The sequence below is a fragment of the Rhinoderma darwinii genome, chromosome 5 (assembly GCF_050947455.1).
Source record: "Rhinoderma darwinii isolate aRhiDar2 chromosome 5, aRhiDar2.hap1, whole genome shotgun sequence".
NCBI lineage: Eukaryota > Metazoa > Chordata > Amphibia > Anura > Rhinodermatidae > Rhinoderma > Rhinoderma darwinii.
Genome location: NC_134691.1, coordinates 118,124,413 through 118,143,276, shown reverse-complemented (window position 1 = coordinate 118,143,276; position 18,864 = coordinate 118,124,413). Strand labels below are relative to the sequence as shown.

Here is an 18,864-nt window from a genome sequence, read left to right as displayed (position 1 = left end):
TTCATTGTCTTATTGCCACGGGTGTATAAAATCACACACCTAGCCATGCAGTCTGTCTTTCCAAACATTTGCTCACTGAAGTCGAGCGTACTGTAATAGGATTCCACCATTGCAATAAATCAGTTAGTGAAATGTCTTCCCTCCTAGAAATTCCATGATCAACTGTAAGTGGAAATATTACAAAGTGGAAGCGTTTTCGGAACCACAGCATCTTAGCCAGGAAGTGGCAGACCACGTAAAGTTTGAGTGAATCGCCGAGTGCTGAGGCGCATAGTGCATAAAAGTCACCAACGCTCTACTGACTCAATAACTGCAGAGTTCTAAACCTCCTCTGGCATTAACATCTGCACAAAAACTGTGCGCCATTGGCTTCATGACATGGGTTTCCATAACCGAGCAGCTGCATACAAGTCTTACATCACAAAGCACAATTCCAAGCGTCGGATGGAGTGGTGTAAAGCACGCCGCCACTGAACCCTGGAGCAGTGGAAACGTGTTCTGTATAGTGACAATTCACACTTCTCTATGTGGCAGTCTGATGGACGAGTCTGGGTTTGGCAAATGCCAGGAGCATAGTGTTAACTGTGAAGTTTGGTGGGGGAGGGATAATGTTGTTACGGGGTTGTTTTTTAGTGGTGGGCCTAGGTCCCTTAGTTACAGTAAAGAGAAATCGTGGAGCTTCAGCACACTAATACATTTTGGGGAATTTTTCTGTTCCAGCATAACTGTATGCCAGTTCACAAAGCACGGGCGATAAAGGCATTGTTGGGTGGGTTTGGTGTAAAAGAACTTGGCTGGCCAACACAGCGCCCTGATCTATATCCCATCGAACACCCTTGCGATGACCAAGAACGGAAAATGCGAGCCAGGCCCTCATCAAATATCCGCGTCTGACCTCACAAATGCTCTTCTGGATGAATGGGACGTAATTCCCACAGAGACACTCTAAAATCTTGTAGAAAGCCTTCCAGGAAGAGTAGAAGCTGTTTTAGCTGCAAAGTGGGGACCAACTCCATATCAATGTCTATGGATTGAGAATGAGGTGTCATAAAAGCTCCTGTAGGTGTAATGAGTAGGTGTCCAAATACCTTTGTCCATATAGTGCATGTTTTTGAGCTGGAAAGAATTGTCCAGTGTCTGACTTGAATTACAACATTTTTTTTAATGAAATACCATCTGTCCACAGTAGTTTTAACCATATGTTAATCTATAAAGCCTTTAGGCAGCATATGTCGGATACATACAACTGAGCTAGAAGTCGGACAACATTTCTGACCTTTACGTCTTTCATATTGCCACAGTCTGTCTTGTTTTCTTGCTATGGTGTGTTTTACCTTCTAGATTCTTTACAACTCCATTAATTTCTGTGCATCAATAAAATCCAAACAAAGAATGCTCCCACTTTAAATTCGGAATAATCTCCCTTTAATAAGTTTAATAGTGTAGTCATTCACAATAAAAGGTGACTCCACCAAACTATATATATATCTCCTCCATGACTGTCTTCCTTGGCTTACTTCTGAGGACATCTTAAAATGAGATTAAACATTAATTTAAGCCTCCGTTCTCACATATCAGTTAATGCGGTTTCACTAATTATATTGTTTCATAGTCAGACCCCCTAAGGCCCGGTTCCCACGGGATGGATGTGCTACGCAGTACGTTCCGTCCGAAAACCGCACCACATTGTAACACATAAAAAATGCTCATACTTACATAGGTCGTTATGGCAACGCGTCCCTCCACAGTCTGGTCCGACCTCCCTGGATGACGCAGCAGGCTGTGATTGGCTGCAGCAGTCACATGGGATGCAACTTCAACCCAGGGGGCCGGACTGCAGGAAGGAGGAGGGCGTTCTGGGTAAGTATTAATTTATTTTTATTTTTCGTAGTTGCTATTTTTGCGGCGTAATCGCTGCGAATACACCACAAAAGTTGCAACACTGGGCTTTATTCTTCAGCTAAGGCTCTCCTCATATCTGTGTTTTCAGTTCTGCTCTCTCAAAGGAGCAGAAAATTAAAAACCGGAGCCGCCGGATCCATCGCATGGCAGAAACCAACGGCGCCTGACAGAACCCATGGACTAATAGGTTCTATTGGGTTTCCGTCATGGTGTCAGTCATTTTGCCAGACAAAATAGCACAGCATGCCGCCATTGTCCGCCAATATCGGTGAAATCTGTGATGCATATGTGAACAGAGCTTACAACGTTTCTTAGTATTGATTCCGATCTCAACAAGAGATCTATCCGAAATGGGAATTAGAGCAGCAAAAGTAATATTTCCTACTTGTGGGAAAACCCTTGTTAAAATGCCCCTTTAGGACCAGGGTAACATTGGGTTGTCTTCTAATAGCGGAGATTCTGTTGATGGCACAAAGGCTTTGCTTCTCCTGCTGACAATGAGCATAAACATTGAGTCTTACCCACCATGATCATGGGCTTCTAGCAGTAAGACGATTATTTCTTAAATGTTGATCCAGTCTTATCCCCACTTCAGATCAGGAAGGCAATTTTTTTGCTTTTAGAGCTCATGCCTTACTTTTTTTTTTGCATCTCTGGTTTAACCCCGTCACGCAAATGGGTGTTACCGTACGTCCTTTTTAGTGGTGCGTTCCTGCAAATGGGCGTACAGTAACGCCCTGAAGATGAAGCGGGCACAGGAGCTGTGCTCGCTTCAGCTTCAGCGGTTGTCGGCTGTAATATACAGCCAACATCCCACTGCAATGACGACGAGCAGTTCTCACTGATCGCCGATGTTTTAACCCCTAAAATGACGCGGTCAATAGCGACCGCGGCATTTAAGTGATAGAAACAGAGGGAGGGGGCTCCCTCTGTACCCCGTTTGCCCCCTGCGGAAAATCGCGGAGTGTCGATGGTTGCTATGGCAACCAGGAAGCCTAGCAACTGCTTCCTGGTTGGCCAGGTACGGAAGCCAAAGGCAGGACCTACTAGACTGACTGTTGTAAAATGACAGTTGCTATACACTGCACTACAGAAGTAGTGCCGTGATTGTTCAGGGGATCAGAAGATCAGATCTTCAAGTCCCCTAGTAAGTGTAAAAAAACATGTTTTCGAAAAATAAATAAATGTTTTATGTTCTAAAAACAAGAATCGCCCTGTTAACCTGATAAAGTCCTTTATAATTAGAGAAAAAAATAAACATAATAGGTATCGCCACGTTCATATGGGCTTGAATTATAAAAATATCATCTTTATCCCGCACGGTGAACACCGTAAAAAAAATAAATAAAAAACAATGGTAGAATTTCCTTTTTTGCTCACGCTTGTTTAAAAAAAAAAAAAAAAAAAAAAATGGAATAAAATGTGATCAAAGTCGTGAGCACCCCAAAATGATACCAATAAAGACAACAGTTTGTCATGCAAAAAATAAGCCATCACTTCGCTCCATCGACAAAAAAATAAAACAGTTATGGCTCTCAGGATATGGTGACACTAAAACGTTATTTTATTTAGAAAAAAGTTTTTATTGTGTAAAAGTAGCAAAACCGTTTAAAAACTATATAAATTTGGTATTTCCTTAATCTTATTGAACCGCAGAATAAAGTAAACATGTTGTTTTATACTGCACAGAGAATGACGTTAAAAATGTATTTATTGTTTTTTTGGTCTCCTCACCTCCCAAATTTTTTTTTTATAAAGACTGATCAAAAAAAGCGCATGTACCCCAAAATACTAATAAAAACTACAGCTCGTCCCATGACTCTCGGAACGCAATAATGCAAAACGACGGCCCAGACTAATTTATATGTGCAGCAGTTCTTCACCTAAAACCCCACGTCCTAATTTGCTAGGCCCCACTGGTGGACCCTGTAACCGCAGCGGAAACTGACATTTTGGGGTCTTGGGCTACTTATGGGGCTAGTGAGGAAGTCAAAGATTATGCAATGCTGGAGTGCGGATATTTTGTACAATACCACAGACACCCTTTAGAAGTGCGACTCCTGCACCCAAAAAAATGGCTTGTGCATAAAGGATTGGTACGTCACTATCCATGGATAATTTAATTCTATTATTCATTTACCCCATTATTACATCATCCTATTATGTCCTGATGCACTCCGCCCAGTTTACATATACCCTGATGTACTCCTCACAGCTTACATATACCCTGATGTACTCCTCACAGCTTACATATACCCTGATGTACTCTGCACATCTTACATATACCCTGATGTACTCTGCACATCTTACATATACCCTGATGTACTCTGCACAGCTTACATATACCCTGATGTACTCCACATAGCTTACATATACCCTGATGTACTCCGCCCAGCTTACATATACCCTGATGCACTCCGTCCAGTTTACATACACCCTGATGTACTCCGCACAGCTTACATATACCCTGATGTACTCCTCACAGCTTACATACACCCTGATGTACTCCGCCCAGCTTACATATATCCTGATGCACTCCGTCCAGTTTACATATACCCTGATGTACTCCTCACAGCTTACATATACCCTGATGTACTCCGCCCAGCTTACATATACCCTGATGTACTCCGCCCAGCTTACATATACCCTGATGTACTCTGCACAGCTTACATATATCCTGATGTACTCCGCCCAGCTTACATATACCCTTATATACTCCACCCAGCTTACATATACCCTGATGTACTCTGCACAGCTTACATATATCCTGATGTACTCCGCACAGCTTACATATACCCTGATGTACTCCTCACAGTTTACATATACCCTGATGTATTCTGCCCAGATTATATACAATGATGCACTCTGCACAGTTTACATACCCTGATGTACTCCGCACAGCTTATATATACCCTGATGTACTCCTCACATATTACATATATCCTGATGTACTCTTCACAGCTTATATATATACCCTGATGTACTCTGCACAGCTTACATCTACCCTGATGTACTCCTCACATATTACATATATCCTGATGTACTCCTCACATATTACATATACCCTGATGTACTCCGCACAGCTTACATATACCCTGATGTACTCCTCACATATTACATACACCCTGATGTACTCCTCACAGCTTACATATACCCTGATGTACTCCTCACATATTACATATATCCTGATGTACTCCGCCCAGCTTACATATACCCTGATGTACTCCTCACATATTACATATATCCTGATGTACTCCGCACAGCTTACATATACCCTGATGTACTCTGCACAGCTTACATATATCCTTATGTACTCACAGCTTACATACAATGTTCCCTCTAAGTCTTGGCAGCTCCTAAGCGGGGCAGTTAGGGAGCAGGTCGAGTCTCCATCAATGGTGGGCGATCTGATGACCAAAAGTAATACCACCAGTAAACGCTAATATAGCGTACTAAATAAGAGCATAAGAAAACTTAGTTCAATTAGTTTTAATTACTTTTTTAAATACTATAATATTACAAGTCCACCAGTAAAATAGACAGTTATAAACACCAATTATAGGCAACAATGAAAGAATCCCGCCTCTTACACCACTGTCCCTATAGATAGCGCCACACAGACCCCCTGTAGATAGCGTCACACCCCCTCCCTGTAGATGGCGCCACACAGAACCCCTGTAGATCCTGCCACACACATCCCACTGTAGATAGCATCTTCCCCCTGTAGATAGCATCACACATCCCCCTGTAGAACGTTTGTTCCATGTTACTGTTATAATTATCGTGTGAACACTTGTATCACCAGTAGCACATTTTGTCTGGTCTGTTTGCCACTGACGTGTACTAGCGACCAGATACCAGTGTCGTATACGCGCCGGGAGAGACGGACAGCACATTTGTGCTGACCGGCAACAATAACTAACATTTGTGTCACCTCTGAGGATGCTCCCCTAAATAATCCGGGTGCAGAAACGCGTAGGGAAAAGTACACGTCAGTGGCAAACAGACCAGACACAAATTGCTACTGCTGATACAAGTATTCACACTAATAATTATAACAGCAACATAGAACAAAGGTTCTGGACACATTGTATCAGCTATTGGATCTGTCTGCCAATTCCTGTTATCAGATCTATTTGGGCTATAGTGCCTAAGTTTTTTTAATATTTCAATAATACATTTATTTGAAATGTTCATTCATGCAGTGAAATAGCAATAAATATTGAGTTGCATTTCTCAGGTAAAACCTTCTGTGTTACAAAAAAAAAATGTAGTACAAATTTTAGTTTTGGCCAAAAAATTACATTTGTAAATTTACCCTCTACATTCCTTAAATTCCTGTGAAATGCCTAAGGGGTTAAAACAGTTTCTGAATGCTGTTTTGGATACTTTGAGGGGTGCAGTTTTCAATATGGGGTGTCTTATGGGGGTTTCTAATATATAGGCCCCTCAAAGCCACTTAAGAACTGAACTCGTCCCTGAAAATATAGCGTTGTGAAATTTTCTTGAAAATGTAGGAAATTGCTGCTAAAGTTCTAAACCTTGTAACGTCCTAGAAAAATAAAAGGACGTTCAAAAATCGATGCCAACATAAAGTAGACATATGGAATATGTAAAATGGTAACTATTTTGTGTGGTATTACTATCTGTTTTACAAGCAGATACATTTAAATTTAGAAAAATCATAATTTTTTTTACATTTTCTCAAAATGTTGGTGTTTTTCACAAATAAGCAATGAATTTATCGAGCAAATTTTTCCACTACCATAAAGTACAATGTGTCATGAGAAAACAATCTCAGAATCGCTTGAATAGGTAAAAGCATTCCAGAATTATTATAACATAAAGTGACAGATGTCAGATTTAAAAAAATGTGGCTGGTCCTGAAGGCCAAAATGAGCTTGGTCCTGAAGGGGTTAAAGTAGTCTAATCACAGCCCCTTTAATATAGAAGCCACGTTCATATGCCCTAATAGGGCACGTGGACAGGGGTTGTCCTGATGGGAGCAGCCAATTTTAACCTGCATCTGAGTTGCATTAGACCGTGGCATTTGCCTTTTTATATATTTCAGATTAGAGATGTTGTATCCTTGCATGCATAGACAAACCCATACGTTTATGGGCTTTGCAGGGCTTTCTTTGTGGAGTGAATTGAACTTTCAAAGTAACCACCTTTCTTCAGTCGACTTTCTAAATTTGGCAACTTTAGTGAGTGTTTATTTCCGAATAACGATGCCAGAGAAGTGTAGTCATATTCTATAAAGCTAAACGGTCTTAGGACATAATGCACACTGTCTGTAATTTTCCATTTACAGAAATATGTGCTTGTACTGAATACATTCTGTTTGTGGTGGGGCATAATATAGAGAATTTGGTTAGAGGGGATTTAAAGTTCTGACATAGTTAACAGGTTATGATTCTTCCCTCCCTGGAGCTCAATGTTGGTTTCTCACCAATGTACTTTGTTTAGTTCCCTTGCTCTAAGCAAACTCATTTTGTTTTTTATATATATATATATTTATATATATATATTTTTTTTTTATTTTTTTTATATATATATAACGTTTGCAAAAATATGCAGTGAATGATTGGTGACCTGATGATATTACATCAACGTTCCATTTCAGAGATGTGAGCGTGACCAACCGATACATGATGTCTAACCACGGGATACACTGTGTGGACGCCTGACTAGTCCTCCTTAGGGCAACTCTGAACTATTAAATTGTACGTGCAAAGTTTTTTAATTTTTACAGCAACAAAAGACTTATATTCAAGAATCCAATCCAGCCACCTGAACCACAGTTGCTGCTTTTGTACATTCTACATAACTTCCATAGACAACAGGCAAAGTCCTAATATTGAAAATGTTTTCATGATTAAAGACATTTTTCTAAGGCGGGATTCACACGACCGGGTCGTTCCCGAGCCCGAGTGTCGGCCGGTAAAATCGGCCATTTTGCCCGGCCGGTTTGCATCCGGGCCGGGCAGATCCGGACAGTGACATCAGCGGCAACTCCTTAAGGGGAATCCCCATGTGTTCGGGGATTCCGCTTCAGGAGTTTCCCCTGATGTCAATGCCCAGATATGGACAGAGACATCAAGCGCTCTGTTCTGTCCAGGAGCGGAATCCCCGAAAACACGGGGATTCCGCTCCTTCAAGGAGCTAAAGTGCGGCTAGCACATAGCAGAGCGGGGAGATACCTCCCTGCTCTGCTATAGTGGCGTCGCTACAGTAGTAGCAGCCACAGCAGCTGCAGCTGCTAGCGGCGCCATCGAAGGTGTCGCCGGGCCAGGGTGCTTTTAAAACAAGCAGGGGAAGGGAGCCAGCACAGCGCTCCCTTCCACCTGCTGTACACCCCGACCCTGCCACACAGTGTACAGCGATGCCATGCACTCTGCGCTGTGAGGAGGAGGAGATAGAGCGCAAGCGCCGGAAAACCCGGCCATCACTCGGGACACATCCCGGTGATGGCCGTGTATTACCCGGCCCCATAGACTTCTATGGGAGCCGGGCGGCCGGGTACCCGGGCGAAGATAGAGCATGTCCTATTTTTTGACGGCCGGTTTTCCCGGCCGTCAAAAAATCGGTCGTGTGAATAGCCCTATTAGGGGTCTATTATTCCTAATGCAGCCGGGTGCCGGCCGATTTATGAACGGCCGGCACCCGGCCGGGAAACCCTGCCGCGGGAATGAGGCCTAAGATTTTCCGTGTGCACTATTTATAAATACCTTACTGTTCCATAATGGTTTGGATGGATCACTTCCATCACTTATCTGCCATCTACACATATTAGTAACAATATGTTGAATTGTAATCTAAAGGACTGCTAGCACAGGATCAGAGTGAAGTGTAAATACTGCCACACAGAGGGGTAATTTGAATCTCCGTGGCCCCAATGCAAAATTTTTAAGGGGGCCCCCACATTCCATGTATAATTTATAATACTGGTGTCTTATGTGGTTGAGGGGCTTTTGGGCCCCCTCAAGCTTCAGGACCTGCTTGCAACTGCTACCTCTGCACCCCCTATAGCTACGCCCCTGCCACCACAGGTTCTCTTGCCCCCGGGTGCTTGTATACTGGATAATATCACAATCAATATTGGGCAGTTTTAGATCATTTCTAGGAGCCGAGATTCTAGTTGTGGCAGAACATGTGATCCGTAGGTGACTCCATCCAGACAGATTAAATATTTAGCCATTGTGAAAATCTCCATACACACAGATGAATCTCTTGTGTTTAGTGAGATATTGAGTGCTTCAAATGTATTCAATAATGCACAAGGATGTTTTGGAAAATTTGGAAAGTTCCCTTGTGATGGCCTTAACCCCTGTCCTCACCCCCCCCCCCCCTTTAAAAAAAAAAAAAAAAAAAGGCCAATTGAACACGTCAGACAATGACCGTGAGCTGGAAATCCCACTGCTCCTTTGGTGCCCGTCAGTGATTCCTTGTCATGGAAGTTCCTAACGTTGTTCTATCACTTCTGCTCATTTGCTTTTAATGAAGCACCATTAAAAAAACGAAATCGTAAATAGTTTAAATAATTTTTACACCATTTTATCCTAGGTCATTAATAGGCAGCATTCATAGTCACTTGTATAGCAAATTTCGATGCGATTCCAGAACTTTAATCCAACTTTAGAGCTCATGCATATGCAAGTTTTACAGCTGTAATAGGGCTGCCATAGAGGTGCATGAGGCCTCTGTATACCTCCGATTCCATATTTTTCTTTTGAATTTCACATAAATCCTACAGAATAAAAAAAAATCATATACCATCGGATGCCGTATGTATGTGTGATTTTTCTTTAGATATAGCATGCAACAAAACTGTACAGCAGTATACACTCTCAGTACGAGTTCCTTGCCCATGTGAATGACCCCCTAAAGTGTAGTTTAGAAGAAATTTATATGCCAGAGCATTGCGACTTCCTATTCACACTGCTATGCTATGTTCACACGGTGGTTGCGGTGCGTAAAAGTACACGGCGTATCCACCCTGGGTGTTGCAGGGAATTCTGGCCGTTAGTTTGATACTTATTTAGCCATGGCGACGCGTCCCTCTGCCGTCCTGCAGGCCGGCCTCCTGGGATGACGTTTAATCCCATGTGACAGCTGCAACATTCACTTGGGAGGAAACCTCATCCCAGGAGACTAGCCTGGGCGAAGAAACACAGATTTCTGGGTAAGTATAAGATTTTAAAAAAAATTCTGAGTTGCATTTTTTGCGGCGTAAACGCTGCTTTTCCACCGCAAAAAAAACATCTATTTGTTGCAGATTTTACCTCCCCATTAAATTCAATGGGTAAAATCTGCAACAAATAAGCAGAAATTATGCAAATACAATTGACATGTTGCAGATTTTAAAGAAAAAAACTCACCGCAGGTAAATTTCTGAGCGTTTTTTTTCCACTCCTTATTTACCATGGGTATGGATGAGATTTGTTTAAATCTCATCCGCTTTGCTGCTACTGTATTATTTTGAAAAATCTGCAGTATTTACGCTATGTGTGAACTTACCCTTACACTTTTCACCAGAAAAATTATCCACTAAGCCGCAATCTGTTTGGGCTGGCTAGACTGGGGTGCAGTCTAAGTAATTTCTCTGTTCTTCATCCTTAACCTCAACGGGGAGGTATGGACTTTCCCAGTCGGATTCCCAGAATGGTCACCAATTTAGTGGTGGGCGCACAGTAGCGGAGTCAGAAATGTAGCCACGGTTTGTTAACTTAATAGTAGTTAGTAAGTGGCAAGTCTGAGGGTGAGACAGTAAGTAGCAAGTCGCGAGTTATACCAGGAGTAGGACCACAGGAACCAAAGGACAAGGCTGGAGCGGAATCCAGGAACAAGGCCGGGATCAGTCAGGAATGTAGTTAATGGCTAAATAATCAATAGCAAAACAAAGGGATGCACCTTGATATGCAGGAAAGTGATCTGTGGAAGCCTCTCCTTTGAATAGGCCAGCAGGCCTGACCTCATCAATGCCTGCTGGTTGACATGGCAACTCGGCGTGGCTGGTGGCCAGCATTGCATGGGCAGTGAAAGCAAAGGAGGAGGCATCCAGTTGCCTAGTAATAGGACATGTCCATTGCCAGAAGCCGCGGATGTTCTCTGGGACTCGGCACTGGACGTGGGACAGATAAGTAATGCACAGATTACATAAACTGCAGGTTTGTGGAAGATGTAGAACATTCCCAGTTTTTTTTTTAATGACTTTAAAGAGGCTCTGTCACCACATAAGTGCCCTATCTCCTACATAAGGAGATCAGCGCTATAATGTAGGTGACAGCAGTGCCTTTTATTTAGAAAAACTATCTATTGTAAACCACTTTATGAGCGATTTTTAGCTTTATGCTAATGAGTTTCTTAATGCCCAAGTGGGTGTGTTTTTACTTTCGACCAAGTAGGCGTTGTACACAGGAGTGTATGACGCTGACCAATCAGTGACCAGTCAGCGTCATACACTCCTCTCCATTCATTTACACAGCAGCATTGCGTTCTTAATAGAACACGATGTGCAGCCACATACACAGACATTAACGTTAATCAAGTGTCCTGATAATGAATATACATTACCTCCAGCCTGGACGTCATGTGTATTCAGAATCCTGACACTTCTGAATCTTTTCTGTGAGATTCCAGCAAGCCATGAGTAATCTCGCGAGATTGCGATGTAAACGAGATTTCATTTCCCTTGCTGGAAATCTCACAGAAAAGATTCAGAAATGTCAGAATTCTGAATACACATGACGTCCAGGCTGGAGGTAGTGTATATTCATTATCAGGGCACTTGGTTAATGTCTGTGTATGTGGCTGCACATCGTGTGCATGACGCTGATTGGCCAGCGTCATACACTCCTCTGTACAACGCTCACTTGGTCTAAAGTAAAAACACGCCCACTTGGGCATTAAGAAACTCATTAGCATAAAGCTAAAAATCGCTCATAAAGTGGTTTAAAATAGATAGTTTTTCTAAATAAAAAGCATAACTGTCACCTACATTATAGCGCCGATCTCCTTATATAGGAGATAGGGCACTTCTAATGTGGTGACAGAGCCTCTTTAAGTGCATTTTATTTTGGCGCCCCCTTTCATTGAATACAACAGTGTAGAAAACTATGTAAACAACGTTTTGTACAACGCTTATAAATTCCTCGGGTTTGCTAAATTATTAGATATAATAAGTATGTATTTTTAACTGTCCACATTTTTGGCTGTACTAGCAGTAGATCCCAATCTGAATCAACTAGATTGTTTTACTAGTTTTTAACCTTCATTTCATGTTGTATACTCCGTTGTGTAACCCCTCGAATTGTGTGATAGAAATAACACTGTACCATCCAAGTAATGACCTCATACAGTAGATCATTAAATGTTCTGATACTTGACAGATATTCTTGGCATTAATGTCCTATAAGATCTTCTTTTGCTTTAGTGACCAGCAATATTAGACTGATAATGAAATGGGGAGATTGGCACCCCAAAAATCCGTCACTGTTTTCTCATGTATTTGCAGGTCTTGTTTAATTAATCTGATTATTTTCATATTACTGTGTTTTTTTTGGGGGTTTTGTACAAAACCGTGAAGGATGAAAATAAAACACTGGAACTAAACGTACTCATGGCGATTGTAACTAGTGTCTTTTTCCTGTCAACTCAATTAGTTCGCTATGCGCTTGCTCTGTATGACTTTGCTTAAAAAGTTTACATCAAATAGATAAGAATACATTTTATTCAAAATGAGAAGGATTCATAGATTTGATTGTGAATATAATGAATGTATTTTTCTTCATGAACTCCAACTTGTGTAACCTAGAATTTTTTTATTTTTTTGGGGGGATTGCAGAATGTATCACTGTAAATGACATACGGAGAAGACCCTACCAGTTAAAACACAAATCCAGCCAAGTCCCACTTAGCACATAGATTGGTCCCCGAGCGTTCCTGTGCAAAATCTGACCTTATCACCTATTTGATGTGTTTATTAAAAACCTTCTCGTCTGTCTCATACTGGAGCTGAATAAAGCGGTTCTTTTTTTAAGTATTCCCTAAAACTCAGGGGCATAAAAAAGTATTTGAAAGCCAGCCAAGCAGCAACATTTTGCAACGAGAGGTGCAGCTTTAGTGGGTGCAGATGTAACCGTCGCACCCAATCCCTGGTGCAAGTATTAGAAATGGTAGGTGGGAGGCCCTGTTACGAATTCAGGCATTGGAGCCCAGGAGCTACAAGTCCCACCAGGACCAGGGCCCACGGGTCTAATTAATGTTTTGTTTTTTGGTGTTTTTTTAAATTAGACTTAGTATATCAACCGCCATTAAGCCCCTCAGACCCAGCATGGGGCACCATGCACCCGTAATTGCCGTCCGTAATTATTGACCCATTCATTTCTATAGCCGACTGACACCTTCCCGTAGAAACTTTCCATAAAAAATAGGACATGTCCTATTTTTTAATTTTATGGACGGTGCTCCCATACTTTATAATGTGAGCACGGCCCGTAAATGCGGACGACTGGCCCTGGCCGTGCCCATGATTACGGGCACGGTCGTGTCCATGGGGCCTAAATCCCATCTCTTTCCCTATATGAACAATTTTGTTAATGTAAATGACTGTGTTATTTAGGCATTTTATAGTTTAAGCTTTCTTCTATCTTTCAGGTTATTGTATCACTTGGAATTATAATTTACAAAGCACTTGACTATGGCTTGAAAGACAATGAGGAGAGAGAGCTTAATCCTCCGCTGGAGCAGCTCATAGATAACATGACTAATGTGGATGGAACTGATGGCAGCAATGATGAAGGATATGATGCTTTGGATGAAGAAGAAGAAGATGCCAATAAAAAGGAGGCACGAGCATTTCGGCACTCCTACAAGAACGTCATGAAGGTAACAGCTTTGTTTATTGTCGGGCTGGCAGAGCGTTAACTCATTTATTTCATATGAACACAAAAAAAAAAGGCAGTGCACAAGGGAATGGTCACCCCCCCCCCCCCCACCCCCAACCAAGAAAACCAAAAACATCCCATACAGAACATCTCCTTCTGGAATATCATAAAACATAAAATATCCAAAAAGCATACCCATGCAAAGTATAATGGGATGACTATATGGATTTACTGTTATGCCTTCAAGATCAGATCAGTGAGAATAAATAACATGCAATTCTTCTATATTTCTTCTGTGAATTAATTTCTTAATATATCTTTATATTGGTCAGAGCTCAAAAGTCCCTGCATAGATATTCATTTAAAGGACAACATTCAGGCTATGGGATTGAGCTTACTTTATATTCTCTCAATGTATGACCGTATGCAGTATTAATAATAATAATATTTTTTATTTATACAGCGCCAACATATTCCGCAGCACTTTACAGTTCAGGGGGTACATTGTACGGACAAAATCAGACATTACATAGTGGCAAAACTAAATTACAATTCAAACAAGAGGAGTGGGGACCCTGCTCGTAAGAGCTTACAATCTGTGAGTAAAATCAGTAAGCTCCTTAGCTCCCTCTCCATCTGAAATCTTTGTCTCTGCAGGTGCTTTGGACCTCTGTATCAGAAAAACAAGTTCTGCCGTCTATAAAGATATTGTAAGAAATTAATCCGCACAGAATTTTAAAACTATCTAGATTATTTAGATTAAAAAAAATACACAAAATTGTATTCAAGGTTGGAAATTCACTTTAAATTGCTGAAATTTCAGTAACTTTTTTACCTAGTTTTTGGGCACCGTCCTGTTTGTCAATACATCAGGAGATTCTGCCTCTGCTAATCTTAATTTTCTTTTTGTCATGTATGGTGTGTGTACAGATATTACTACTTCTATAAATAATAAATTCCTAAACTCCTCCTTTTGCACCTTTTATGGTAATAATCCGTCAGTCTCGTTCGTTCCTCTTCTTATGCCCCCCCACCACCGAAGACTGGCCTGCCCTGAATGCCGAAATGGCCCATAATGTATGGTCTGACACCCTTCCCTGCTTCTTCTGGTGCCTTAAATCTAGATCCTGCCAGGTGCCGCTAAGGTGTCCCGTTGTGTGCACACACCAGAACAGGACATCGATGCGCAAGCGCGGGATTTCGTGTGTGCTGGGGGGGGGAAGCAGGGAGCTGTCAATCAAAAGTAAGGAGGCGGGGTTAACTCTGAAAGACTTGAGGAATGAAGATATGACTCTTTTCTAATGAAGATATGACTCTTTTTATGCTCATTCGCACAAGGAGCGGGAACACTAAAAAACTGAATACTAAATGTCCAGAGCCTACTTAGACGATAATTATAGGTTACATAAAAATGATTTTCCACCCAGGTATTGCTGGTTTAATAGGTGAAATGCTGGGGACTGTTCCCTTTAAAATCACCAGGTGGAAGCTGGCTGCAAGTCTACATTGAAATCAATGGGCTGTCCATGTAATGCACGGATGAGCTGGGTCCTCCAAGAATGAGAGTTTCTCTCGCATTTCCCTGTGAAGGAATCCCAAGTGGGATTGTAGTGTCCACTACACCTCTTATTAAACCACACCAATATATCCCTGTTCTTGTCAAATAAGCATTCATGTCATCCCCCTCGAAGCTACTACTAACTAGCCGAGATGAGCAAAATAGGCAGGGGCCCCCCTCACACCACCACTAAGCTGACCCATTCTGAGTAGATAAGTAGGTGAAAGGAGGAGTATACATCTGTGGTGCAAAAAACAATTTAGTCAGTGCTTAAAGAAGTTGTCTAAGAAAACACATTTATCGTCTATCCACAGGATATAATCACTGCAGGTCTACGAAAACAAGGTTAGTGTTTCCCCTGTTTGAATGGAGCTGTGGTCACGCAGCTTTATTCATTCTCTATGGCACTAACGTAGATTGCCAAGCTCTATTCTTGGCTATTTCTGTCCGCCCATAGCGAATTAATGAAGCGGTAGTGCGCACGCATGACCAGCACTCCATTTAAATGGGACACTCTTTCTCATCATCGCTGGGGGGGGATGGGTCCTGGCAGTCAGACTCGCAGTAATCATACATTTACCACCTATTTTGAGGATAGGTGATAAATGTTTTTTTGTGGAACAACCCCTTGAAAGGTGGAAGAAGGAAATAAGCTGCTCCCTGGCACCACCTAGGGCAGGTAATGGTTTCACATAATAAACTAACTGATACTCAGCCCTGAAATGCCCCCCCCCCCCCTCCTGCAGCAGGTCACGTGCTGTTTATCAGTTAAGCGCTGTTGCAGCCAATCACTCACCTCTGTGCAGCAGCCCATCACTGGATAGTTTATTATGTCAAACCATTACCTACCTAGGAGAATTTTAAAACATTCCGGATAACCCATTTAAGTCTAGCATGCACTGTCCTTTCCCCCAAATGTCAGTCATCACTTCCCTCATATACTTTAAATTCAAGGGCGTAACTAGGAAAGACTTGGCCCCATAGCAAACTTTTGACTGGGGCCCCCCCCTCCGCTGGGTATCACACAACGCCCTCCCCCTTGTAGATAGTGCCTCCCTATAGATTCCACCACACAATGCCCCCTATAGATAGCACCATACACAGCCCCCTGTAGATAACGCCACGCAGCCCCCCTGTAGATAACGCCACGCAGCCCCCCTGTAGATAACGCCACGCAGCCCCCTGTAGATAACGCCACGCAGCCCCCCTGTAGATAACGCCACGCAGCCCCCCTGTAGATAAAGCCACGCAGCCCCCCTGTAGATAAAGCCACGCAGCCCCCCTGTAGATAAAGCCACGCAGCCCCCCCGTAGATAACGCCACACGGACCCCCCGTAGATAACGCCACACGGACCCCCCGTAGATAACGCCACACGGACCCCCCCGTAGATACCGCCATACGGACCCTCCCCGTAGATACCGCCATACGGACCCCCCCGTAGATACCGCCATACGGACCCTCCCCGTAGATACCGCCATACGGACCCCCCCGTAGATACCGCCATACAGACCCCCCCGTAGATAACGCCATAAGACCCCCCCGTAGATAACATCATACAGACCCCCCCCCGTAGATAACGCCATACAAACCCCCCCCCCCCCGTAGATAACGCTATATAGCCCCCCCACAAAAAAAAAATCGGCCTATAGTTTGTCCTAAAAAAGAGATGTATCCCCTATCCACAGGATAGGGGATACATGTGTGATCGCTGGCAGCGATAAGGAGAACGGGGGACTTCCGGAGTCTGCGCAGTTCAATAAAAATGAAAGATGCGCTGGTCGCGCATGCGCACAAGCGCGACTAGTGCATAATTCATTTCTATGGAGCTGCAGACAGATCCCGGAAGTCCGAGGTCTGTCATGGAGAACTTCGGAGGACTTTCGATCCCCCGTTCTCCTTATCGCTGGGCGTCCCAGCGATCACACATGCATCCCCTATCCTGTGGATAGGGGATGCATGTCTTTTGTAGGAACAACCCCTTCAGTGGCGTCGCGCTGTTGCAGCCATAACGGCTGCTAGAGGAGCCTCCGGCCATGGGGGGGGCCCGTGCCGGCTGGTGGCATGGGCCCACTCATGCTGCGGGGCCCGTAGCAGCTGCTACGGCTGCTATAGCGGTAGTTATGCCACTGTTTAGATTGTTAGTTGGTGCTGCCTACACTAATCTTGTGTGTACTACCAGCTTAACCCCTTATGGAAGTCTGTCTTTGTGGTTTACAATGCCTCATGTTAGAAGCATTCTCACTGCTATGTGTAATATTCTTGGTGGGTGCTTTGTTTGTTCGGAAACATTTTATTTATAGTTTATGTACTGTACATAAAAAAAATTGAGTGCATAGCACTTATATTTGTTTAGGTAAGTGTTCTTTAGTAGGGAAAGCGTTGCAGTGGCTCCTTTATACCTGCAGCCCTGGGCTATAAAGGAGTGGCTACAGAAAAAGTCTCTGGAAATAGCATTAAACCAGTTTGGTAATGAGACTAAAGGTTATGTAGATTTACTAGTGGATGTTCTTTCTTTTTTTTCTCTGCACAATAGTATAGGCGAAATAAACTGTACATGTTATATGCCAAGCAATGCCCAGATTGACATGTCCATCATATATGAAATGTGGTGGTTCAGCATATTGATGACCTTGTGCAATATGTGACTCCCACACTTGTTAGTAGATGTGAGTTCTAGATCATCCTTGGCAGTGCTACAAAACTTTCCCATAATGCAGCTACTTTTATTTATTTATTTATTTATTTATTTATTTATTTATATATATATATATATATATATAATCTCAACCCTCTATTAGTTACTTAATTTTTCAGAGTTTGATATAAGTTATTTCAATTTATTTTCATTCCTGTATCAACTATTTCTGCCCCAGACTCTTCCCGCTGGGCCCATTATAAGTAGCAGTTATAGCAACCATTTCTGAGCATCTGAGGCGCTATAATTTTGTCAGAGGGTCATAGAATCTACTTCGAGATGGAAAGCTTTGAATTCATTGCAGTGCCTTATTTGCTGTATGGCTGACTGAGTGGAAAGCGATTAAAACTGGGCAAGGATAGAGAGCGCTAGAGAGATTATTATTATTATTCAATTATTTTTAACTTCTTTACCGGCACCTGGATAGCAGAGCTTTTTGGAGTCTTTGGTTTTAATAATTTTGTGGAGACAAATACATGTTCACATAGGCATAAGTGTTAATATACAATAGCATACACACAATTATGGGTTAAAAAAAAAAGACGTGGTATCTTAGAATCTCAACTGCATCACTTGGTTAAGTATGGATTCTGTAAGGTAATATTACTGACACATTTACCTATTTGTCATTTTCAACATGGAGTTGAATTTATCGTTTAATTTAAAGGGAACCTGTTCGTTCTGAAGCCTCAAAACTACTGACAGGGTGATATAGGAGAGAGGAAGGGCATTTTAAAGAGGACCTGTCACTAGGTCATAGAAAGTGAACCAGCAGTCTCGCCTTACTACCGCTGTCTCCTGGACCCTAGCGGTGCTTTCA

General features: G+C 42.5%; 1 protein-coding gene across 1 annotated transcript in view; it reads left to right on the top strand.

The window, feature by feature from the left end:
• SPIRE1 (spire type actin nucleation factor 1) overlaps positions 1–18,864 on the top strand; it is a 183,954-nt gene that overhangs the window by 63,625 nt on the left and 101,465 nt on the right. The window contains exon 3 of the mRNA XM_075826447.1: positions 13,561–13,791. Within this exon, the coding sequence (XP_075682562.1) occupies positions 13,561–13,791 (231 nt within the window). The remainder of the gene's footprint in view (positions 1–13,560; positions 13,792–18,864) is intronic.